The sequence below is a fragment of the Schistocerca piceifrons genome, chromosome 7, assembly GCF_021461385.2.
Source record: "Schistocerca piceifrons isolate TAMUIC-IGC-003096 chromosome 7, iqSchPice1.1, whole genome shotgun sequence".
Lineage (NCBI taxonomy): Eukaryota > Metazoa > Arthropoda > Insecta > Orthoptera > Acrididae > Schistocerca > Schistocerca piceifrons.
This window is the reverse complement of record NC_060144.1, coordinates 448,530,165-448,557,872: the sequence shown is the minus strand read 5'-3', so window position 1 is coordinate 448,557,872 and position 27,708 is coordinate 448,530,165. Positions and strand designations below refer to the sequence as shown.

Genomic DNA, 27,708 nt, shown 5'->3' with positions numbered 1-27,708 from the left:
GCAGTTACTGTAAAAGCTCTACAACAGCCTCTTGAAGGAATGACTTATCCTTTTAGCTGAAAGAAACACACTAATCATTACCTCTGAAAAACAAACTTTGTTTCAAAGGCTTCTTTCTGGGTCTTTAGAAAATCAGCAAATGTAAAATTATGCTTCGAGAATTTTTAAAGAAGAAAAAAAAAAAAGAAATAGGTGTCATCGCATTCAACCCCAGATTCAGAGGGGGCACATAACTCCAACAACAAAGAATGGATAATCTAAGGCTCTTCGTTTTGAAGAATAGACTCACTGGATAAGGGGCACATTTCAGAAAGGATTTTAATTCTTCTTCACTTTGCTGGGTCGTATAGATGACAATAGATGGATGTCAAGGAACCACCTACTTGCACATGGAATAATTGAATACTGCAGAGTGAGCTGTTTAATTTGAATATATCAGATAATATATTTCAACTATACAAACAGCTACTGAAAAAAGTGGTCAAAAAGTAGGTATTTTGCACAAAATTTGAAAAATTGATATTTTACGACAGTAGTGCCCTTGGTATTAGGTGAAAAACAAGAGTTGTAGCAATCAAATTTGTAGAAAATTTTGTGCTCTTTTTAAAAAAGGAAATGGATGTCAACACTCTAGGTTTTTTTTTTTTTTTTTTTTGAAAAAACTGAAAAGTGTTCAAAGTGTTTTGGCTATAGGAAGTTTGGCTAACATAAATGTCATTGGCAGAAATTAGTTTTCCAATTGTTCCCAACATATGGGCGAGTTAAAAAAATTCAATTTTCTACGCCACATTTTGCAAGATGTAGACTCTTTTCAGCAATTTGACTCGACTCTGAATGGAATGGGGCAGTTGAATTTCTGTATTCCAAGTATACTGCTGTGAGTGTTTCATAATTAAGAGGGGGGAAAAGAGAGAGAGAGCGCGCGCGCGCCCACACGCACACACACACACACACACACACACACACACACACACACACACACAATTACTTTCCAATATAATGATTTTGTCCCAGCATTTATTTGTTCTCATTATAACATTTTTGTACAAGCAGTGGGTATCTTTTGATGAGGTTCAAATTAGGTAGAAAATGTATGTTTTATAACTCCTTTGTTCCAGTGAAAGATGTGAACTCAATTGCACCAAATGAATTTGCGATAACAATATTTGCCAAGTGTGCCACACAAAGCAAATTGTATCTTGCATGGTTGCCACCCACAAAAGATGCTGCACAACTCATTTGTTACAGAGTTAACCGCACATCCAAAGTTGAATGGGAAACTTGGAATCTCCTGAGAAATGCAGCTGGTGCAGTAACAACTTCCGAGACTTGTTGTAATGAGCCAAAATCCAGCACTTTTAACAGCTCTTCACATTGTTTCATGCCCATGTACATTGGGCTGTGAGAACTCCTTCAGAAAAGGATGTTTGAAAATTTCTTCCATTTCAAAACCTGCAGTGAAGTCAATTGTGAAAACGTGCCAGAATGTTTATATGCAGAGTGTAAAGAGTAAGTAGACTTTATGGATGTTCTTGAGGAAACCAATCTCAAAATTAGCGAAGTGGAAGAGGCTGACTCACTGCTAGAAGAACAAGTTTATCTGGGACCAACTTTTTCTACTTACCCTGACTCTACTACTAAAGGCATTTCTGGTGACAATGAGGAATCCACCATAATGTTGAAAGTGATTCTCATAGATACCTCAAGTGTGCCAAAGGCTGAAGTACAGTGTCAGAAGTATTACATACCCAGAAGTGATGATGATAATAATAAGAGTTAATTAATGTTAAAGCCTTTTTAGAGTTCCATATTGCAACCAGTAAAAACAGAACCATTCTGGTATCACTTTGTTGTTAGTCTTTCCATCCGCCCAGCTGTTCAAAACCCTTCTTCTCAGGAATGGATAGACATATCAAGTTGAAATTTGTGTCACATACTAAAGTCTATAGTCTTCTGTGGTGCAAATATCTTAAACTTTTAAGTCAATGCAATCAAAAGATATTTATGTCACATATTTTGATACTCACAAACTGACTCATTAAAACACAAAGGGCACCTCCCCTTGACATAGAATCAAGAAATTTCACAGTAAGAAATGTTTCACAATTCAAGTAAATGAAAAATCAGAAAACTGTCAATCTGTAACTACATTACATGAAAAAAATATTTCTTTTGTCATTTGTTACCCAACTTCAAACTTGAAATTTAAAAAAATTCTAAATGTCTTGGAATCCCTGTTACTGAAACCTAGCCAGAATCATCATCGGTAAGAGGCAAAAAATCACTGAGATCCTCAATCCCCAGAATGGATTAACTTTCTACATACATATTTAAATTTGTATTGAGCCCTCAGTGTGTGAGTCCTACTCGCACCAAGTCAATTTTTTAAATATAATACAGCTACTGATGTTTAATATGTACTGCATGGTTTCTTTATGCAAGTATAACTAGCTATCTATTTCAGTTCGCCTATTTTAGTTAATGATAGTTCAGTTTTCTGTTGCTGGTTATTTATTATATATATGACACAATGAGTAAATGATCATCATCATCATCTTGGACAGTTTCGAGCCACTGGCTGGGTCTGTCGGGAACACAAGCCTCTCCATCGTGTTCTGTCTTTCCACCATTCCCCCTCTTCCACCTTCGTCCAGTTCTCTCCTCTTCTCGTCACACATTCCTTCACTCCCTTCACCCATCTATCTCTTGGTCTTCCTCTGGGCCTCTTCCCCTCCAGTTGCAGATCAAACATCCTCTTTGGAATTCTTCCCTCATCCATTCTCTTCATGTGTCCATACCACTGCAGTCTTGATTTTTCTATCCTGTCCTGTACTGGTTCCTCCTTTAGTCTTTCCCTCACATACACATTTCGCAATCTGTCTCGTCTTGTTACACTCAACCTGCTCCTCTGGAACTTCATTTCACTAGCCTGTATTCTACTTTTGTCGCTTTTGTGCATTACCCATGTCTCACTTCCGTATGCCAATATGGGGACAAAGTAGGTTCGGTATATAATTCCCTTGGATTTCTGTGGCACCTCCTTGCTCCAAATAAGCCCCCTAATGCATTTGTAGAACTGCCCTGCTTTTCTGCACCTTTCATTTATTTCCATTGCGTTTCCCCCCTTACTTTCAATCATGCTTCCCAGGTACTTGAAGTTCTCTACCGCTTGTAGTTTTTCCCCTCCACAAGTTATATCCACATTTGGCCTATTCTTCTTCCTTGTTGTGACAATTATTTCATTTTTCTTTGCAGAGAAATGCATTCCATATTGAGCTGCAGTTGCCTCCCATGCATCGAACTGCTCTTGCACCTCCTCCTCGCAATTTCCCCATAACATCAGGTCATCGGCAAAAAGCACTGCTTTCATTTTATGATCTCCAATTGCATCTGATACTTGCTGTAGGATTTCATCCATAACAATAATAAACAATAAAGGCGAAAGTGCACTTTCTTGTCGCAGCCCATTTTCCAGCTTGAACCATGCAGTACGTTCCCTCCCCACTTTCACACAACTCTCACTTCCTTCATACATTTTTCTGACTTTTCGTGTTATCTCTTCAGCTATCCCTTTTGCGTTCAGCACATCCCAGAGCTTGTCCCTACAGATACTGTCATACGCCTTCTCAATATCTAAAAAGGCCATGATTAAGTCCTTCCCGTACTCATAGTGCCTTTCCTGCAGTTGCCTTACTGCAAATATGAGGTCCGTTGTTGATCTTCCCGGTCTGAAACCGTACTGCTCCTCTCGCAGTCTACTTTCAATACTGCTTCTTATTCTCTTCTCCAGGATCTTTTCATAGATTTTTCCACAGTGGCATAGCAGGGTGATTCCTCTGTAGTTCTCACATCTCCTTTTATCCACTTTCTTGAAGATCGGGACTATAATTCCTTTCTTCCAATCCTCAGGAATTCTGTTCTCCTTCCACACCAGCCTCAGCACTCTGTATAGCCACTGGGTTCCTACTTCTCCCGCTGCTCGTATCATATCCACTGTTACTTCGTCCCAACCTGGTGCCTTGCCCCCTTTCATCCTCTTTACGGCTTCTTCCACTTCATTCCAAGTTAGATCATCAATTTCCCCACTATTATAATCATCTGCTGCCTTAGGCTCTCCATCGCTGTTAGTTACCCGCTTGGCGGCATTCAACAGATCTACAAAGTACTCCTTCCAAATCTTTTTGAGCTCATGCATTTCCTCCACAACTCTTCCATTATTATCCATGATCCTCAGGCACTCGCTTCTGTCGTTCCTCTTATTTCTTACCATGGTGTAAAGTACTTTTTTGTTCCATTCACTGTCCTCTTCCAACATTCTTGTCCATTTTTCCATCCACTTCTTCTTCTCCGCCCTTACTATGGTCTGTGCCGCTTTCTTGCTTTCCTTATATTTTACCCTAGCTTCCTCTGTTCGGGTCTGGAACCATTCTCTGAAGGCTTTGTTCTTTCGAAGTACTGCCTCTTTACATATGTTGTTCCACCATGGGGTTTCCTTACTTCTCCTCTTTGTGCTAGTTCTTCCGCACACAGTCTCAGCTGCCTCAACTAGAGCCCTCTTAAAATCTCCCCATTCTTCTTCCACTGTTCTCTGATCTTCCTTTGGCAGCTTCTTCCTGATCAGTGTCTGGTACTGGGTCCTCCATTCATCCTCTTTCAGCATCCATGTCTTCAACCTTTTCTCCTGTATATCTGTTGCCCTCCTATCTTTTTTCTCTCTCAGGGTGGCTACCAACAGCCGATGGTCACTGTCTAAGGCCTCAGATGGAATGACCTTAACATCTGTGAGGCTGCTCATCATCTGCCTATCCACTAGTACATAGTCTACTACTGAAGTTTGGGACCAGTCTCCACTGTACCAAGTTATTTTGTGGCTACTTCTGAGTAAATGATATAGTTTTATAAAAATGCGTAAGTCAGGGCTGAAATGCACTGGAGCTTAACTTTGACTAGGTATGTACAAATCACTATAGATCAATGCCCTGGAATCATCAGACTGCACACAGAGTAATTGAATACAGCACAGTAAGATGTTCAATTCCAATAAATAACATAATATATTTCTATTATATAAACAGAAATCGAAATAAAAGCACTCAAAAACCAGAAATTTTGCCATTTTGTACAAGTTCTGAAAAACTTATATCCTTTTATAAACTGCAGTGCCCTTGGTTTTAGTTGTACAAAATTCCATGCGCTTTTAAAAAGGAAATGAATGCCGAAGTGCTTGCAGCAAGAAACTTGAGGGTGGTTTTTTTTTTTTTTTTTTTTTTTTTTTGGGGGGGGGGGGGGGGGGGGGGGGGGACTGAAAAAACTCAATTTTTCAAGTTTCACTACAGGAAGTTCAGCCAACATAAATTCTCTTGGCGAAAATTGGTTTTCCAATCTTTCCAACAGTATGAATGGATTAAAAAACTAAAATCTTCTACTACACCTTTGCAAGGTATATCTACTATTTGACTGGACTATGTCTACATGTACATACATACGCCATAAACCATTGTATGGTATGTAGTGGAGGGTACACGGTACATCTACTAATCATTTCTCTTCCAGTTTCACTCGCAAACAGAGCGAGGGAAAAATGCCTGTCTACATACTTCCATACAAGCTCTAATTTTTCTTATCTTACATTCATGTTCCTTAATGCGAAATTCACACTGGTGGCAGTACGATTGTTCTGGAGTTAGCTTCCAATGCAGGTTCCCTAAATTTTCTCAGTAGTGTACCGCGAAAAGAACATCTTCCAGGGATTCTTATTTGAGTTCCCAAAACACTTCCGTAATACTGCATGTCGATCAGAACTACCGATAAGAAGTCTAGCAGCCCATCTCTGGATTGCTTCGATGTCTTCATTTAATCCGGCCTTTTGGAGACCCCAGACACTGTAGCAGAACTTGTGAATGGGTCACACTCAGGGGAGGGGGGGAGAGGGGGGGAGGGGGGGTAGTGTTGGCAGTTGCCCCTTGTGAGAATTCACTTGGTTCATCACAAATTATGAAAAATGAGCTATAAACACAAGGCTTGGATTTTTATGACCTAAAATACCTGCAAAATTATCAGTAAAATTACATGAAAACAGCAATAAAATGACATAAAAAGGATATCAAACATAAATAAAGTGAGTTATAAAATGTACTTTGTAGGATGTAGGAACTGAAATTACAAAATGGTTATTTAATTTATAATTGCTATGTTGTCCTTTTATGGAGCCTGTGAGGTTGGACATAAGGGAATCTGGGTGTGACCAGGTGGGAGGACAGTAAACTAGGTAGACCACATCGCCATAGATGTAAGAGCCCAAGGATGGAAGTCAGATGTTAAGATGGCATGAGGTGAATTGTGTGTAAGTGGCCATTTTCTGGTCAGTCATGTCACAAGTACAGCATGCAGGAAGGGAACGACAATGGATAAACTGTGGAAGTCTGTCAGATACCATGTTGAAAGACTGAAGATGAAGCAATGAACACCAAATAACAACTGCAACTTAAAAATCGTTCTGAAGCATTCGGTGAAGGGGATAGCAGTGAAGACCCTGAACAAATATGGAGAGACATCAGGAGCTCAGTGACTGAAGCAGCAAAGGAAACAATCAAGAGAAATCCAGTTGGCACGAAGATCTGGTTTGAAAATGAATGTGCTAATGCTTTGGAACAAATACAAGAAGCCAAGAGAAAAGTATCTGCACAAGAGCGATGTGGTGCAGGGTAAAGAACAATTTGAGGTGGTATGTAGAACTACCCGAGCAATTCTGAGAAGAGAAAAGAGAAAGTATGTCACGAACATCACTGTTGAGATGGATGCAGGCTTTAGAGGAAACAATACCAGGGAAATGTTCCAAAAGGTAAAGCGTTTTAGCAAAGGGTTCTGAGCCAAACATAAGTTTGTCAAAGACTCAGATGATAAAATCTTGACCAACAACAGTGAAATTTCTGAAAGATGGAAGAAGTACTTCAACCAGCTTCTCAACTGTGATGAACCCAAATTATGGTTCGATTTCCAATCTCCAACCACAGCTCCCCCAGACTGTCCCCCCCCTCCCCTACCACCACCACATTGACCGAGATCAAACTGCAAATAAAATGGTTTAAGAACAATAAGAGCAAGGTGAAGACTGTGGTGTCACCGCCAGACACCACACTTCCTAGATGGTAGCCTTTAAATCGGCCACGGTCCATTAGTATACGCCGGACCCGCGTGTCGCCACTGTCAGTGATAGCAGACCGAGCGCCACCATACAGCAGGTCTAGAGAGACTTACTAGCACTCCCCCCAGTTGTACAGACGACTTTGCCAGAAGGGGATCACTGACAAATACGCTCTCATTTGCTGAGACGATAGTTAGCATAGCCTTCAGCTACGTCATTTGCGTACGACCTAGCAAAATGCCATAGCCTTTGATAATTAATATTGTGAAGCATGTATCATCAAGAGCGATGTTCTACAAATGTGGATTAAAGTTAAGTATTACAAGACTTTCGTACTTTATTGCAATTCTAAAGACATTGTCCTGTTCCAGACCTCACGCCAGTCGGCGTGTATATAAACGCGTGCATTTCGGCCTCCTCTAGAAATACAGCAAAGACAGAATACAGGCCACAATGATCCAGGCAGGGGGGGTGAGAAACTTGCAGAAACACTACACTGGCTGATGCAAAAAAATTTTGAACAAAGAAGAACTACCAACAGAATGGTAAACAGCTGAGAACTATCCAATCCATAAGAAGGGTGACATTTTGAAATGAAATTTAATTGTGATCACTATTGAGGAATAGCCGTGCTTAATGTATGCTGCAAGATCCTGTCCAACTGCCTCACACATAGAACTCAAACCTTGGCAGAATCAGAAATTTGTGAATATCAGGGAGGTTTTCGGCCACGGTAGTCAACAGTAGGTCATATCTTCTTCCGTGATAGCTCACTGAATAACTAAGAGAGTACAGTAAAGACAACACTTTTATCTGTGGATAAAAGAGATGTGGAGTATCTGAAACCAGGACTGTCATAAACTTCTCATATTTGAGAAAAAAGTGCTGCGGCAGATCTCTTGGGTCAGTGTTGGATGTAAACGTCGGTGAAGGGAGGATCAGACACTATCATGAGATAGACAAAGTGATGCCAATATAGCAAGAATCATAAGATGCAAGCAATTACAGTGGGCTGTACATGTGGCTTGAATGGAAGACTGACAGTTCTCCACAGAAGCTCCTGGATTTCATCCCCTCAGGTAAAAGACACCCCCCCTCCCCCCATCCCTGTAAGAGCAAGGAAGAGGTGTAGGGATGACCTCCATGAAGACCTGCACCAGTTTGCAATAGATGTTGGTGGATCAGTGGATAGAAGACAATGGGGAAGGGAACTTGTAGCAGTGTGCAGTCCATTGGGCCTGATCACATTACAAGTAAATAGAGAATGTCATTCTTTAAGAAATCTCATTATTTGAAGATGTGCAAAATTTGTATAACCATCTTAGATTTGTACGATAGTTATCTTGGCCACTGCACATTTTATAGCGTTACTGCCTGATCATTGCGTCCCGGTTTGGACTCCCAGCCAGGTCGCAAATTTTCTTCATTTGGAGACAGTGTGTTTCTGTTGTTATCACCATTTCATCTCATCATCATGCAAGTAACTGATTTTCACAATTTTGGTTGAGTTAAACTGACGCTGCAGTGTTCACCTACAGCATGCCACTGTAGGATTGTCACAATCAGCTAAGTAAAAAATCTGTATAAATTGCACGTTTACTTATATTTAAGAGCCGATTTCATAATCTCCCTTTGTGGGGAACCGCATGTGCCAGATTCATGTGCTGATTTGAAATTCTACATTCACATATTATACGTTTAGTGTCGATTCTGCAAGATCTTTCATTAACTGTACCACTACTCATTTGTATTGTGATATATTGTGAAATTTCGAACATTTGCAAGTACCGCAATAAAGTATTACTGTTATCGTCAATTGTAGGCTTCAACTTAATAGCGATCTTTTAAAATTTTTGAGAACAGTTGGCATATTATCATTTAGAACAATTATTCTCTAATTTCATTGCATAATTATGTGAGAACAGGTTATTTTTTAGAAGTTTTGGATACTTACAAAATAGTGTTTTCGAAAATTTTTCTAAGTTATGAGAGTTGTGAACAATTTATTTTGTAGCAAATCAGCGTCTGCGGCTAACAGTTACTGCCAAATTTCAGTGTATATTAATGCAAATGAACATACATTTTTTAGGATTTTCAGAAGTTGCCGTTGTGCTGTGCATAATTTAATACACAGTATTAAAACAGCATTTGTGATTTAGTTACTCTTGTACATATTGTAACTAACATACGGTGTTACATTTATTTTTCTCTCCAAGAGTGGTACATATATTTACATTTATCATAAATTAACTGTATTTTCACTTTTGTTAGTGACTTCCACAGATTTTGCTGTTGCTTCAACAGAAATCTCGTTTTATGTATTTGCTCCAATTCTTATAGGGAATTAATATTTTTCTAGCTCAACAGGTTAAAAGATAGTCAGCAGGTTTAGTTTAAAGTTACTTGTTCATTGCTTTGCAAAACATTACACAGCCACCTTGTAGCCCCACTGTGAATGCTGTTCTCTACCCCACGTGAGTTAGTTGAAGTTTGTGAACAGCAGGAAATCACCATGACTACTGTAAAACAATTGTCAGCTGCTGTGAATCAGCGAGATGGAAGAGCTGCCGAGTCATGTACCTGTGGTACCAAATATACCTCAAGTACTATCCTCTCCTGTAGATCCTATCCCCTCTGCAAGAAGTACAGGACATGTCATTACTCAGTTTCTTGACTGCGAGTGTCCTGTGGGACTCACTTCACCTGTTCTGGGAAAACCTTTGTCCCAGCAAAAGGATTGGGGCCTATTAACCGTCAGCAGTTCAAATGTACAGCAAATAATGGTCCCCATTAGGGAAATAGCAGCAACGAAATAGTAAAACCACGTGCACTTGGTGTGTATACCTGGAGGTCTCATTCTGGCAGTCTCAGAGGAACAGGGTGCAACCAATTGCAGGTTGTGGCACAAATGTTGTCTTATAGTCTGGGCTCCAAAGTCATACTTGTGTCATTCCAGCAACTGGCAGAGAAGGTTAGGAAGACAGCCTTCTGCATGGAGTTTCAAAGAAGCTCACAATTTGCAGCATTGTATCCAGAAACTGATTATGGTCCCCTGGTTCTGAGTCAAGTGGAAGGCCTGAACCGAAGACTTCGAAGGTTCTATGACAAGCTAGGTTGCAACTTCCTAGACTTTCACCATAGGGATGAGAAATATAGGGTCCCCCTAAATGGGTCAGGTGTGCGCTACACATCAGAGGTTGTTACGTAGTTGACTGTGTGTCGGGTGCATACAATGTTCATCCAGTCCAGCTAACAACAGGAATCCCAGAAGTGCAAGTGTAAGTGTAAGGTCCAAAAGAATGCCCCTATCAGTATGTGTATTAAAATCCTAGTAGTTACCTGCCGAAACATTTGCAACACAGTGCAAGAATATGAAGTGCTCCTTAAAAACTAGACACAGAAATCTGGATGGAACATGCAATCAATAGCGAGATTTTGGGGGAAAATTTATGTGTATGTCTAAAGAAAATGGTGGTAGCATATTTGTTGCAGTAGATAAGAAACTCAAATTCATCAAAATAGATAGTGAAGCTGCATGCGAGAGACTGATTGGGCAAGATTCAGTACCAAGGGCATGCATAAAACTGGTTACTTGATCCTCCTGTTGCCCACCAGGCTCAGCTCTTCATGTATCCGAAAACTCAGTTCACTTGTATGTAAGTTCCCCAGTAATATCATAATCATTGGTGGAGCCTTTAATCATCAATCATTCAGGAAAATTACAGTTTTGTTTGTGGTGTACATGACAAGACATCCTGTGAAACATTACTAAATGCCTTCTCTGAAAACTATGTATAACAGATAGTTCCGAACTCCACTCATGATGGAAATATATTGGATCTAATGAGAACACACAGACTTGACCTCTTTGAGGATTGTCACACCAAAACTGGTATCAGTTACTATGATGCTGTTGTGGCAACAACGATTACCAAAGAAAAAAGAAAAACCAAAACAATTAGAAAGGTATAACTGGTATGTGACGTAGATTAAAAAAGCAGTAGTGTCATATCTGAAGGAGGACCTTAAAACCTTCAGCAAAAGACAGTAGAATGTAAAGAACTAAGGTTCAAGTTTAAATGAATAGTTGACAATGCACTGGATAGTTATGTACCCAGTACAACAATTCATAATGAGAGGGACCCTCCATGGTATACAGTTACTCTCAAGAAACAGACTACTGTGTAACAGGTTTAAAACAAAGCATACGGCTATAGATAAATGCTAAATGAAACTTGTCTTGGCTGTCAAAAGAGCAATGCATAAAGCCTTCAATGACTACCATAGCACAATATTGCCAAATTTCACAAAATCCAAAGAAATTCTGGTCAATGATAAGGCTGTTAGTGACATTCATGAGTGTCCAGACACTCATGAATGAGACAGGAACTGAAATTGAGGATAGCACAGCAAAATCTGAAATGCTTAACTTTGGTTTCAAATGTTCCTTTATAATGGAAAACGTGGGAGAACTGGCCCAATTTAACCCCCAACCACTGAAAAGATGACTGAAATAAGTATTAGTTCAGTGGTTTCGAGAAAAGCTAAAATCATTACAATTGAACGAAGCTTGAAATCCATCAGATTCTACCGTATTTACTCGAATCTAAGCCGCACCTGAAAAATGAGACTCGAAATCAAGGAAAAAAATTTTTCCCGAATCTAAGCCGCACCAGAAATTTGAACTCGAAAATCAAGGGGAGAGAAAAGTTTTAGGTCGCACCTCCAAATCGAAACAAAGTTCGCCTAGTTGTAATATGAGACACAATTTAGGTCGAATGAATGACGATACAGCTGCAGTAGTTTGGTTCGAGTCTTAAGCTTAGCAATTACGGTTTACCAGGTAGCCATTGCTACGCGTCACGCGCTCCGTCCGTATTTATACGGTTATCCTTCCTTTTTCACGTGCTTCGTCTGGTTTGAATTGATTGCTTATTTTTCTTTGATCTGATAAGTGCCGTTCTCTTTGTTATAGGTGTTTACGTCACTCTAAGCTGAAAATGCATTACTGTACTGTCTCATGCATTGTTTGTCGCATTCTGATAGTGCGTGTTTACGGCCTGTCGCCGCTCGCGGCGTGGCTTGCTTTTGTGCGCGCTACCGCCACTTACAAATAAAAAATAGAGAGGAGTCGTCTCATTAGCGAAACATTTGTTGTTACTTACACTACTTCTTTCTTTGATAATGATCAACAAGAACCAAATAATAGACTGCGTATGATAGACGATGTTCTGAACGAAATTTTAGCGAAAATTTTTCTCCGTTTGAAAATCTTTGCAGGCGCCTCTTTAGTTCATTACATTATGCACAGAAATTAGTCAGCTTAGATTTAAAAATCTAGTCAGTTGCCGTGCTTCATTTCCGACTGTATCACTATCAGGCATAAGAATAATACGAATATAAGCATGACATGATGTGTATATTCTTCCGCGTTTGCTGTTGTCTCACTCTAGTTTCGTAGTTTATTAGGCAGACAGGATTTAAATGAGATAGTAGTAAACACGAAACAATACATGGCAAAATGCTTATATTCGTATTAATCTTATGGCGAAGAGAATACTACATGTGATTCACAATTCATAAAAGCTCCTATTAGCAACCATCTCTTCTCACAGGCAGGAAAAAATTCAGAACGTAGAGTTGGCCATATTGACAAACATCCCAAACAGTCTTGCCAGTCGGATTTTCGTAGTACATTGAAATGCTGCTACATTCGAAGATCAACAATACAGAATTTGTATTTACTTCGTTGGATAATGTACCAAAACGCAGTGGTCGAAACTCTGAGCGGAGGAAAAAGGCTCGTCTTCCACTTTTTTTTTTTTTTGTAATTTATTTACTGACGCAGAGATTTTGGTACCAGTATTTATCTTTGTGCCTACAAAGCATGCCTGTGTGGCGCTACATATATTCGACGGCAGAAGTTAGTTGTGGCGGCAGCCACCAACATTTTTCAGAACTCCCGCTTGCTTTGCACTCGATTCTAAGCCGCAGGCGGTTTTTTGGATTACAAAAACCGGAAAAAAAGTGCGGCTTAGATTCGAGTAAATACGGTATACTGATTTTGTGGCTGAGTTAGCCCCTTTCTAACTATAAAATGTTGTAGATCCCGTGAAGCAAAGAAAAACTGTGTCCAGTAGTTGAAAGAAAGCAAGGGCCACACCCACTTACAAGAAGAGTAATATCTTTGACACTGATTTGTTGAAGAATCTTAGAACATATTCTGAGCTCAAACATAACACAGTACCTCTAACAGAATGACGTGCTCCATGCCAACTGGCATGGGTTCCAAAAAAGTCCTTCAGGAGAAACCCAACTCGCACTTTTTTCACATGACATACAGAAAGCTTTGGATCAAAGCAATCAGGTTGATTCTGTATTTGTGATTTCCAAAAAGCATTTGATTCAGTACTACACCTACACTTATTGTCAAAAGCACAATCATTTGGGGTATCAAGCGAAATTTTTGACTGGACTGAAGATATTTTCATAGGGAGGATTGAGTGTATTATCTTGGATGAGTGTCATCATCAGATGAGGAATAACTTTGGGTGGGCCCCCAGGGAAAGGTTGGGACCCTCGCTGTTTATGTTGTATGTTAAGAACCTTGCAGACAATATTAACAGTAACTACAGACTTTTTACAGATGACACAGTTAGTCAAGCATTGTCTGAAAGAAGCTGCAGAGGTGCTAAAATTGGCAACTTGCTTTGACTGTTCAGAAATGTAAAATTGTGCACTTCACAAAAATAAAGAAAGAAAGTAGTATCCTTTGACTACAATATCAGTAAGTCACAGTTGCAACTGGCCAACTCCTACAAATACCTGGGTGTACACTATGTAGGGATATGAAATGGAATGGTCACACAGGATCAGTCCTGGGCAAAACAGGTGGCAGACTTTCATTTATTGGTAGAATACTGAGAAAATGAAATCAGTCTATAAATGAGATTGCTTACAAATTACTTGTGCAAACCATTCTGGAATATTGCTCAAGTGCATGGGACCTGTACCAAATAGGACCAGGGAATACTGACCATAGACAGAGAAGGACAGCACAATTGGTCACAGGTTTTTTACCTGTAGGGGAGTGTCACAAAGATTCTAAAGAAACTGAACTGACAGATTCTTGAAAACAGATGTAAACTATTCTGAGAGAGAGTACTTAAGTCTATGGAGCCGGCTTTAAATGATGATTCTAGAAATATACTAACACCCGCTACTTATCACTCACATCAGTATTGTGGCGATAAGATTACATTAATTAAAGCACACACAGAGGCATTTAAACAATCATTCTTCCTGCATTCAACGTGTGAATGGAATGGGAAGAAACCCAAATAATTGGTACATTGGGATGTACCCTCTGCCATGCACTTCGCAGTGGCGTAGATGTAGTGGCATCAAATAGAAAGACTTGCACAAGATTGTTTCCTTTGGTTTCAAAAGAAATTCTAAAAACCTGGCTGACGAATGTCAATATTTCACAAGTGGGCATTACATTTGATACAAAATGTTCCAGTGCCCATTCCTGGTACGAGTTAGCAATAGTTATGTAGCAAGGCAATAAGAAAGAGCAGATGAACCACATATTTATTGTCAACATGTACAAATACACTATGTGATCAAAAATATCTGGGCATCTGGCTGAAAATAACTTACAAGTTCATGGCGTCCTCAATTGGTAATACTGGAATTCAATATGATGTTGGTCCACCCTTAGCCTTGATGACAGTTTCCACTCTCGCAGGCATACATTCAATAAGGTGCTGGAAGGTTTCTTGGGGAATGGCAGTCCATTCTTCACAGAGTAGTGCACTGAGGAGAGGTATCAATGTCGGTCGGTGAGGCCTGGCACAAAGTCAGCATTGCAAAACATCCCAAAGGTGTTATATAGGATTCAGGTCAGGACTATATGCAGGCCAGCCCCTTACAGGGATGTTAGTGTCACGTAACCACTCCGCCACAGGCCATGCATTATGAACAGGTGCTTGATTGTGTTGAAAGAGGCAATCGGCATCCCCGAATTGCTCTTCATCAGTGGGGAGCAAGAAGGTGCTTAAATCATCATTGTAGGCCTGTGCTGTGATAGTGCCATGCAAAACAACAAGGGGTGCAAGCCCATCCATGAAAAACATGACGACACCGTAACACCACCGCTTCTGAATTTTACTGTTGGCACTACACATACTAGCAGATGATGTTCACCAGGCATTCGCCATACCTACCCCCTGTCATCGGATTGTCACAATGTGTACCATGATTCGTCACTTCACACAACATGTTTCAGAGGTGTTTGACATTTACTGGTGTGATGTGTAGCTTACAAGCAGCCACTCGACCATGAAATCCAAATTTTCTCACCTCCTGCCTAACTGTCATAGTACTTGCAATAGATCCTGATGCAGTTAGGAATTCTTGTGTGATAGTCTGGATATGTGTCTGCCTATTACACATTACGACCCTCTTCAACTGTCAGCACTCTCTGTCAGTCAACAGAGGAGGTCGGGCTGTATGCTTTTGTGCTGTAAATGTCCCTTCACATTTCCATTTTACTATCACATCGGAACAGTGGACCTAGGGATGTTAGGAGTGTGGAAATCTCACATACAGACATATGACAAGTGACACCCAATCACCTGACCGAATTCGAAGTCCGTGAGATCCACGGAATGCCCTATTCTGCTCTTGCCACATATTCGCCAACATTTCAGCTGTAACTGTCCCAACTGCTGTGACAAATTCTTTTCTCTAAATGATTGATGTGTCTTATCATTTCACTGTACACAACCTTTTTTTATGTGGAAAAAAAAGTCCATGGGGTTAAGTCTGGGCGTTGTGGTGGCCAAGGTAATGGGCCAGACCTGCCTATCCACCTTCCTGGAAAGCGACTGCCAAGACACACACACACACACACACACACACACACACACACACACACACACACACACACACGTGGTTACTGTAATGAGGCGGGGCACCATCTTATTGGAAAAATACAAGCCCCTTTTCTGCCTCAATATCGTCCATTTAGGGAAAGACGTACTCTGTCAACATATCACAGTAAATGTCCCCATTTATTCTTTTTCTACAAAAATGAAAGGACTAACCACAGGATCTTCCGTCAAACAAAACCACACATTAACTTTGGAAGAGTCACGTGGTTCACCACCATATTGATGTCTAAAATTACATTGCACTGTTGTAACTGACTCAGTTTTCACAAGCCAAATAACACATTGCACTTTCTTTTGCAGAGTACAAATTGTTGCTGAGTCGCTCTGCATTGCACTGCACGCACACCTGGACTGAACTGAGGGAACAGAGGGGAAAAACAGCACTTGTTCTGTCTCAAGGTCAAGCAGACCTGCCAAACTTGGACAGTTGATGAATCAAACACCACAAACTAGTATAGTGTATGTCACTTTGTACAGATTCTAGGACACATTAAAACTAGGGAGTTCTTTTTCAAACATAATGTATAGTGATTTTTGACATATCCTCGCTTGATAAAAATAACAACACTTCTGGGCTACAAAATGCAATAATTCATGCTTTAAACAGGATACTTCAATGATATCACATCTACTTAAATCTTAGGCCAATGATTTGTAGATGAACATAACAATCAAGAAGAAATCCACGTTACACAACAGCATGTATGGTGAATATTGGTTTGGAGAATGTGTGACAGGACTTCCTTGATAATTTACACAGATATGCAATATTTGAAAAAGGCTTTACACAATAAAACTTGTTTAACGCAACACAGGTAAGAAATAATACAATGCACACTGCCAATCACATGCTACTTCGACTTTAAAGTCATAGTAGTGGCTTTTTTAGCTTCCTTCAAAAAATCTTGAAAAAATGTTTTGTCATAATAGGAATCAAAGTTCCTGGTCTTCAAAATAGAAAGACTCCACAGATTCCTCTGACATGGATGACCTGAACTCTGTTCTATTTTTCTTAACAAGGCTGAAAACACATTAATATTCTGCATTGCTGTGGGGTATGTTGAGAATAGAGAGCAATACTATAGAAATTCAGTTATCTTTAAGAGGTCCATTGGCTCCACCAATTCTTGATATTTGTGCTCAACTGGAATCACTGGCAGCATCTTGATTTGCAGCCGAAGTGTCATCTGCCTGAAGAGCTGTAAACTGCCTCCGAAGCTCATTCACCACCTCATCTGTAGTTTCATTCTCTTCCATGCATAACATGATAGGAAACTTTTCCAAGAAAAAAACTAATGGTAGAAAACAGTGCATCTTCAATTTTGTCCAACCTAGCAACTTGAGCATGCTTTAACACATCATCCTAGAGTGGAGACTTGTACAAAAGTAGTTTCTCACTGATGGAAAGAAAACGGATTTATCTCCATTCTGGAGATCATTCAATGTGTTTGAAGGCTGAATGCCAATAACTAACTCATCATCACTATTTCGATTTTGAATCAAGTTGTACTCAACTTCAAGCAATGAGGAACATTTGACAATTCTGGGCTTAACAAACTTGGTGAACAACTGCTGTGACAAATCAATTAGAAGGTCTAATAAAAAGAGAACTTCAATATTGAGGACAGGAACATAACAATTTTTCCTCATGTGTTGTAGCAGAAGTCTTACTTTTTAAAATGGGTTTGTCGCATCTGGAAGAATATGCTATTCTTTTAGAGGCATGTGTAGTAGCAGAATCAAGAATTCTCTTCTTCTGATATTCTTTGGATCCACTTTATTCAACTCTAGGCATTCTCAAAGATGTAAAGCGTGTGGAAATGTCTTGGGTACATAATATTACTTCCTCCTTGAAGAAAGAAGCAGATGCCACTGGTCCAGTAGTCTATCCAACCATCTGCCAAAAGGTAGCCACCTAGTACACACATGCTTCAGAATTTTCTTTGCCCCTTTGTTGTGAAAGTTCTTGAAAATGGCTACAAAGCTGAAATCATGATTTTGTTGTAATTAATGAACAATTAACAGTCAAATAGTGGAATTTTCTTTCAAAACATTTTGTACGATTGTGGTCCCCCACAATGGAAAGAGGTTTCAAACAAGTCCACAGAAATATGACTGTGTAGTGCAGAAGAAAAACTACAGATATTCAAGGCAGGAAAAGTGCACTTGTTACAAAAATTGAGATTTTCATGTTTCGAGGATGCTCAATCCAATTTACAGGACATGCATAATAGTGCATCATGCGCATCAAATTGCGTGCGACATAGATTACAGTAATTTCAAGGGAAGCAGTGGGTGGTTGCATAACTTCAAGCAGTGCTACAGAATTGGAACACATAAGATAAATAAATTTCCAAAGAAGTGTCAACTTGATGATGCACAGCAAAATGGAATCGGCTCGCAAATTTTCAGAATAGAGAGAAATTTATCTCATTGTTCAGTAAGGAAATTGTTTCCAATTCAGACCAGTTGGGGTCTGAAAAAGAAGTGCATATGATGGGAACCCAGGAAATTAGAGGTCAAAGAGAGTTGTATCAAGATCAACATCAATGGCTTAACATATTCGTATACAACTATGCTGACTGTTAATCTGAATGGTAAATTTGCTGCAAAATTATTTCTTGTGTTGTGAGAAGTTGCAGGTTCTCTGCCCCCCCCCCCCCCCCCACCCGCCTACAATTCTTTCTTATGTGGATGATCTTGCAAGGGTAGTGGGGAACACTTACATGACAGCAAGCAAGGGTGCAAAAAGGAACGTAACTGAACTACAACTATGGTATGAGCACTGCTTTTGGCCAAGAGTTGGTTAAAATAACTTGCTTTTGCTCAATTCCAGTTTTGCGTACAAGAATCACTCTTTTATAAGAGCGAACTATTCCTATTGTTTTTCTGTGCCTATAAAATGCATTATTGCACTACCTTCAGCTATGCTTTAAAGGATAGCCAGCTGCATGATAAGCTCCATGACAGACTGTTTCACATTTGGTATACATTCCACCAGTTCCTGTCATCCCATTACACCAATATGATTCTATATACATACTTTCAGGGTGGACACCTAGCTGAATGTCCTGCATGGTTTATGACTCCCAAGGAGTTTGCCTTCGATCTTGATGATGTGAACCTTTGTGATCACTGTGGCATGTCATTTTTTGTTCGATGTTCATGATGCAAGTTAATGGTTTGTTTCGAAGATTTCTTGAATGTTGACAACGTCCATTTTGTGAAGTGTAATACATACATTCCATAGAAGGTTGATTTCTGCACCTCCAGGACACTCATTTTCTGTCCCACTCCTGATGCACATGCCAAGTCATTAGCAGCTAATATTTTTCCTGTCCAAATTGTTAACACAATACTTTCAAATGAGCCTTACTAAAGATTGAACTTGCGGACTTGCACTCAAGGGTTCCTTGTGAGTAATTTTTGTAGAGTTCAACAGCCTTCATTTAACTGATTTCATTGTCACTACTTAAAATCAGCACCACATTTGAGCATGAACATTCCTGTAACGCCCTGTCACAAAATTCAGCTGACTGGGATGGTGCAAGGGAGTTGTCGGCAGTGAGTGAAGTTGCCATTTAATTTTTCTGTAGTCAACAATGATTCGGAAGTGAGCAGTTGTGGATTGCTTACTTAGAATGTGTGCACTGTGGGGTGCAAACGTATAGTGAATAGATTTTTGGACCTCATAACCATATGAACATTGAAAATTAAATTGAGGCAATCAAAAAGTATAGAAGAAATGAATGAGTTAAAGTCAAACTTCTCTGTTCAAAATCCCAGTAATTGTAGTGATGGAGAAAATGTGGACACAATAAGTAGCTCTGCTGGACTGAAATGCTTTGATGAAATGGATAGTAGCTTCCTGGTCAGTATCTCTAATGTCAGAAATTCTGTTAAAAAAGAGAGATTTGATAATTCTGGGGTCGGCAAAGGACAGACACAAAACACGAGGAGACTAAAGTCGAGCGCCTTCTGCTGATCCAGAACTAGGGAGCCCTTGTTGTTCTCTTCTTGAACAGACTACAGTCGGGTGCTACACAAGTTAAAGTGACCAATGCCGTATTGTTTGGGAGGGCCAGAGAAAGACAAGTAAAACTTTTTTTTTTCCATTCCATTTTCTTTTTGCAGTTCCTTTGATTGTGCAGAGATGCGCCTACCATGACTAGAGTTTGTGAGGGTTGATTTTGATTGCTGTATCGTATCACATTTACATAAATAGCTTAATTGTTATTCACAAGTACTTGATACCAAACATGGCTGAATCTAAAAAGATATGTAGACAGTACAGTGCTGATTATTTGAAGTATGGCTTCATTTGATTATTGTTGGACAAATGATTATGTATGTTATGAAATTTTGTCAGAGTTGTGAACATTTTTGACATCAGCTGTATTAGGTATGGAAATCATACCTGTTGGTGATACATGAAATTTGTCCTAGGCCAGGACTCGAACCAGGATTTCCCGCTTATCACAAGTGGCCACCTTAACCATCTCAGCTATTTGTGCACACTTCCAGAACCAATCCAAATCTCCATATGCCACAGTGCCTATGTCCCCACTGCTTACAGCTTACCTAGATTCCTGCACCAGGGTTAATGGGACAAACGTGTTCAATGTCATTATTATTTTCGTTTTGCCCATCTAGGCTGTAATATTTATTATAACAATGTCTGTTCCTTTAGACATGCATCCGTGAGGTAAGCAGGAAATTTGAGTCAGTCCCAGCCTGACACAAATTTTCACATGTCATCATTAAGTCGATTTCCATGCTCAGTATAGCTGATGTCAAAAATATTTGCACTGCAACAAAATTTCTTAATATTACTACAGCTGCAAATCGTCACTAATGTCTGTTCCATCAGATATGCGTGCATATCTGAAGAAACAGACAGTGTATTAAAAATTAAGTATGTGCCTTACATGCAACCAAGTGTTAAGCAACGCAACACCACAGTTCAGAGACATAAATAAGTTACAATTCTGAAAATATCTTGTGTAATTATCTACAAATGACCCCTTTCTCTCCACAAATGGACGAGTTAACTTTACCTGCTACTAAATCATTTTTATTGGTATACATTCATTTTGTTGTGGACCAAGAAATCTATGAAGAGCTACTCTTCATGAGAATTGCAACAACCTAAACTAAAGGTGAACCAATATTTAATGTTCTGAAATGTTATTTAATGAAAAAGTGAGCCCTTTATCCATTAGGATATCAGTGGCAGCAGATGGAGCACTTGTCCTTACTATTGTGGATTTATAAGCCATTTAAAACAAAACACGTCCAAGATGTTTGTAATACAATGCATGATTCTCTACAATTTGTCATTAATGCACTAAACAGGTTATTGCAGCATTCTCTTCAATTTGTCATTAATTCACTAACAAATTTCGAAGCAATGTGTTGAATCCTAGATTATTTGCATAGTTATGTGAAGAAAATTATGAAAACTGTGATCAATTACTCCTCCGCTCTGAATTACACTGTCTGTACAGTGGCTTATGTTTGACAAGATTTTTCTCACAAGTCCACAATTTCAGCTTTTCTTGCCAGAGTTAAACTACTCAAACAACACACTGGGCAATGCAAACTGTCCCAGTTTTCCATTTTGTCACAGGAAAACTGCCTGTTTGAAGATGTTTCAACCTAATTCAACATTTAAATGACCTTCTCAAAGACGTTCAAACTAGGTTTGAGGATGTTTTGACTACAGAAACACCACAGTAGGTGATCTACCAACACTAAAATATTGAAGAAACGGATGCCATGTTACAAGAAGAACTGACTAAAATATGTATTAAAAGCTTAAAAAGTACTGCTTAAAAATGGTATATCAGCAATTCTGGCTTCAGAAAGACATACCTGTTATTTATCCTATATTATGGAATATTGCGAGAAAGTTTTTGATAGCTTTTCCATCTTCATACCTCATGGGAAGGAGTTTCTGTGTGACTACCAATCTTCTTACAAAAAGAAAAAGAAACAGATTGGAATCACTGACCAAGGGGATTTAAGGTTAAACGTAACTAAACTGAGACTAAATACTGAAAATTTGCAAAGCAATTGGCTCATCATCCTTCCCACTACAAGATTTACGTATTAATTTATCCAGATTTGCATTTTGTGCCATCTGAAGTAATAAATGTATAAAACTTAACATGTTTTTCACTCTACACCTTTACAGTTAAGCATGCCAAAGTAAGTAACTCCGTATCAACTGTCAAACAAGTATTTAAAGTTGATGAATTTGTGAAAATTCAACATATGAACAGCATGGGGTCCACGCAAAACAGGAAAAATTGGCACGTAGTTCATGAGAGAAAAGATCTCGGAACCTCTGGTTTATTGCAGAGTAGTTAAAGGTGCGCTTTCTATGTTGTATGTACTTTTCTGAGCGACAAACAACACAGCAGTATCATGGCACATTCATAAGCCATTCATCCACCAATTTCAAAAGTTTTCACAAATATGCAAAAAATGCGTATGAAATCCGAATCGTAAAAAGATGCAGTTGAAAAGACAAGTAATTTTATTAGAATCATGACAAACTAAAGTAAAAGTTTAGAACAACTCATCAATAAGAATAATGCGTAATACAAACTAATCGTGCTATGTTGAAATCAAATGTTTTTTGCTTAAGAATAAAATCAAACTCAGATGATGGTTTTGATGATTTAGTGCAGTTTAGAGTAAACATGGTGGAAACATTTTGAAAGTACTCTTAAAATGCCAACAACATTTTTCATCACAGAACCCAAAAATATTTATGTTGCGAATTAAACTGTACAGTCGTCCATTATCCTAAATCCTTCTGCATTATCCTAAAGGTAGTGCATGAGCAGAAACATGATTAAGTTTCCAGATAAATCAATTTGAAAATATATGTTGAAGCTTGTAGTAGTGGTTCAATCTGCACAAAATTTTTATGGTAAGAAAACAATTAACTGACAGAATAGGGATTACGATGGGATCAACAGAACAGAATGTAAATGACGGGAAATATAAAACTGGGAATCTAAAGCGTGTTATTGTAACTGTATTATTAGCTTCTTTATGTTTATAAAACTTGCCATGTACCAACAGCACACCGCAGAAACCAACTGGAGAAAATGATGAGCAGATGACAATGTCCTCAATATTTCTAAATCATATGACAGGAAAATTTTTTCGCCCCCACGGACATGAGAATCTTTGGGCACCCCTGGTCGCACTCATTTTCTACACACCATCTCCTTTACAAAGGAACCACACTTCCCAAAACCTCTCTCAATAAACTGATGCTACAATTCGCCTTCCCCACTACAGTCCTTACATGCTGGTCCTGTTTCACACTGCTTTGCAACATTATGCCCAGATATTTAAGGGGGACTGTATCAGTAGCCCATTCCTGATGCTGTATTCTAACATCAAAGGACTGTTTTTCCCACCCATCCACATTTACTTACATTTTCCTATATTTGGAGCAAGCTGTCATTGATCACACCAACTAGATATTGTGTCTAAATCAATTTGCGTCCTCAGGCAGTCACTAAACGATGACACCTTCCCGTAAATCACAGCATTACTGGCAAACAGCCACAACTGCTACTCACCCTATCAGTCAGATCATTTACATAGAGAATAGTAACGGTCCTACCACACTTCTCTAGGGCACTCCTGATGATAGCCTGACGGATATTCACCGTCGAGGACAACATGCTGTGTCCTATTACCTAAGAAGTCTTTGAGCCATTCTTTCACATGGTCGAAGTTTCAGTGAAGACAAAACAATAAATACACACAAAATTAAGACAGTTTTACTTCTTTGGTCTTTTACCACTGTTTGCAATTCAAATCCCTTTAAAGCAATACATATGTTATGATCTGGGCTATGACAAATATCTCTCCCACTTACCACACAATAGTCTTCTTTATATCATGGCACTTAATAATAATAATAATAATAATACAAGAACATTAACACTACCTCTAGAATCCCTGTTGGCATCATCAGTAGAAAGTGGTGATGCAGTATGAGCCCTCCTAACAGTTGTTCCAACATTTGCTACTGGAACATTATTTGCTCCCCAGTTTTCTTTGTTTTCTTGTGCATCTCGGCGCTGAGCTTCACGTAGCTTCTGGATCTCATTGATATGGATTACCTGTAAAAAGGAAACTTATTAGAAAGCAATACTGCATATTACAAGAAATACATTAGTCTCTAAATATTTATAGATTTTTGCTTCACAAACCTCCAAACATTTCATTGCGGAGGACAGTTGTGTTTTTTTTATCTTTATCTTTTACAGTTACGTTCTTAGAACCTGAAGGGGAAAAAATACTGCCTGTATACTTGCCAGAGCACGGGGGAATCCCCACATTTTCCAGTTAAAAATACACTTTTTCCCAGGTGAAAATACACTATACACCTGCTGAAAGTACTTTTCCCATGTTAAGAGACAATATACATTCCCTGGAAGCTGTAAAACTTACCAATCCTTTGAATGGTGAGGCTATTATACACCATAGAACTTCCCAGCTCTTTAAGGAACGAAACTCGGCAGAAAATATCGTATTTTGGAAAGATCTTTGATGTGCGGCAGCATTTGCACTGCATATTTTTGTATTACATTGCAATTTTGTCAGGGAATCGTAGCTCGTATCAAGTGATCTTGCCATCAAAACACAGCAGGTATTCGGAGCATAGGACACGTGTCAGTCAATAGCTACATGATTTCTAAGTAGCGTGAACACACAATTGTTTAAATTAATATAGCTGCAAGAAAAGCTAAGCTTTCACATATAATACAGGTCATCAAAATTTCTTTGTTGCTTTTGTTTCCCAAGGATGCAGTTAGGCAGTATCCTAAGAGCATAGCTTTAATTGCAGCAACTGAATATTTCTGAAAAGCACAAATATAAATTTCACTGCCATGCACTGAGCATTTCATGGGATACCTGACTGAATACAGGTTCCATCAAGCACTTCAATTGTTCCATAGAAAAGCCAATTACAGGGTTAAACTGCTAAAGCACTCACTTCAAACTGTATATTTTTTAGGATGATTATACTTTTTTTCGTCACTATCGCATAATTTGTAATACACAAAGAACTGAAATAAATATGAAAAATTAACCTTGAAACTTTGTCTTTTTCATTGTGTTTTACCCTTTAAGTAAAATTTTAAATAAATAAATAACTGGCTGATCTTTGGGCCTGATTTTTTCCTAAGTGGCTCATCCTCAAATTGTCTAATTTTTAGTGGTAGTCTAATGCTCCACAATTTAAAAAATTCATTGTGCAGTCTCACACGTAACGTAGTTCATCTCGTATAAAGGGAAATTTATTTTGAAAGTATCTCTTCTCAAACCACCAATCACAATATTTTTCTGTGAGCTATCAGAAATGAAAACAGTTATGATGTCGTGCTCATTGATACATGCCCCTTGAGAAAAGAGGAATCAAAAGCAGTTTTTTTGTTATGTAGTACTGTATGGTGTCAGCAGATGCTTGTGTATGCACTGTTTTTTTGTTGTAAATAACGCATTTTCTTTGCAACTAAAATTTTATTTTGGTGTTATACTCTAATTTGCCTTTTATTGCTGCAATAGTGGGCTAAAGTAAAATACAGTGCTATAGTATCAGTTCTTACCAGTCAAAGTTACAAAAATTTAACTCAAAACTAAAACAATGAAAAACTCCAACATTCTAAAAAAAAAAATTCAGGTTTTTCTCAGATTTCTCGCAGTTGAAAAAATTTCCAGGATTTCTTGGTTGTCCTGGGGCATATAGACTAATCAGCACAAATTTAACTCTCCCTCTGGTCTAACACAGATGTTGGGATTCTTTATACATAACTAAAATACATTCGTGGAATCTGTTAAATTTCTTAGTAGCATTTTTGCACCGTGGGGCCGAAACAGAAATTTCATAGATCTTTTAGAGCAAATCCTACTATAAATGGGTCAAAACATACTACTTCGTAATAAAAGCAGTACTTCCAATCTAAAATGTTTTTGATTTGTGTTTTCAGAACAAAAATAGCACATGCATCTGAACGTTGAACACTCTTGCTTTTATACATATATCTGATGTTTCAAAAAAGGAACAACAACCACCAAAGTAAATGTTTCACCCTTTCAGCCCTATATGAATTCCAAAAAAATCATGAATGGCCGTAGTTTACTTTTCATGCAGCTTTCCAGTGCTGGGAGCTTCTGGCACATATTATTCCAACGTACTTACATAAAAAGTATGTTACCTGCTTTAGCAATGTGTTATATTCTTTGAATGAAATGTTGCCACTCTTCAACTGCTCTTCTGCCTGGGCAATAATCATGTTGATATTTAAATCAATATCAGAATCCATTCTTAACATTCTCATATCTGTATCTTCACCTGATGCAATTATAGCTCGTTGCTCTTCTGAAATAAAGATTAAAATTGCTATAAAAATATATGCTATGAATCATATGCACATTGCAAATTTCCAATAAAACTTACACTGTGCAGACAATACAGGATACCCTACTTTACTGAGTTGTGCAGTCAACACTTGGGGAAATTTCCACTTACAAAAATAATTGAACACCAGCTTATAAACATATCCACCTTTCACTTCATTATTTGTCTAGCTCCACATATCTCTATATTACAGTTTCTGCTTAATTGCAACATTTATTTATTTCATTTCTAAAAACTACAGAAAATCTGACTTTAACAAAACACTGTACTACTTATATATTGTATTACTATTATTTTCAGAATTTGAAAATGTTGGAATAAGATATTTTGAAGATAATAAAATGCTTACCTTGAAGTTTGCGATACAGTAATGGTCTTCCCAGTCTATCATAAGGCCGTTCAAATAAATTCATCTGCGCAGCTTGCCTGTCAGTAGGGTTGTGACTCTGTGATGGCACTGGAGTTGCTGGTGATTTATAAGCATCTGGATGTGCTTCTTTTAATTGTGCCCAACCAGCTACACCATGTTCGTAGCCTTTTCCTGTAGCAGCTGCTGGTGCAGAAGGGGAAGTTGGTGACTGAGGCGGAGCACCTGTAGAGGCTGGTGGTGATGGCGATGAACGAGAAATGGCAGCTGGGGGCGGTGGCGAAGGCGCTAAAGGTGCTACAGCAATGGGTGCCAGAGTCCGGAGATCAACATCTTCACTTCCAAACAACTCCTCACTCCCAAACAATCTGTGCAACAATAATTTGGCTCTGTTCATGCTTCCGTTCTCTACAATAAATGTGGCACATCAGTGTGACAACATCTATTTCCAACATGAAAACTTTGTCTCTCATTACAGGGGGAGAAATTCTATGTATTCAAACAAGCTGTAGTTATCTCTCAAGTGAGTGGTTAATGGTGTGCTTCCTGGTGTTCAGCTAAGCTATTGCTTCCCCATTTTACACATAATATTTTGATAACTGGCTCAATCTTCTTTAGGTGCTGCAAGTTGCGCTGTTATTTATACTCACAGTCTGGACTCCAACCAGATTGCAGCAAGTAAATATAACAGCAGTCCACAGCTCATGGTCTTGCTGTAGCATTCTCACTTCTCGCGCACGGGGTCCTGGCTTCAATTCCCGGTGGGGTCAGGGATTTGCTCTGC

At 38.9% G+C, this 27,708-nt stretch overlaps 1 protein-coding gene across 1 annotated transcript in view; it reads right to left on the bottom strand.

The window, feature by feature from the left end:
- The window catches only part of LOC124805343, a 96,958-nt gene that overhangs the window by 42,534 nt on the left and 26,716 nt on the right, over positions 1-27,708 (bottom strand). Inside the window, exons 3-5 of the mRNA XM_047265862.1 lie at positions 26,907-27,292; positions 26,355-26,515; positions 24,080-24,254 (exon numbers count right to left, since the gene is read on the bottom strand). Coding sequence (XP_047121818.1) covers positions 24,080-24,254; positions 26,355-26,515; positions 26,907-27,292 — 722 coding nt within the window. The remainder of the gene's footprint in view (positions 1-24,079; positions 24,255-26,354; positions 26,516-26,906; positions 27,293-27,708) is intronic.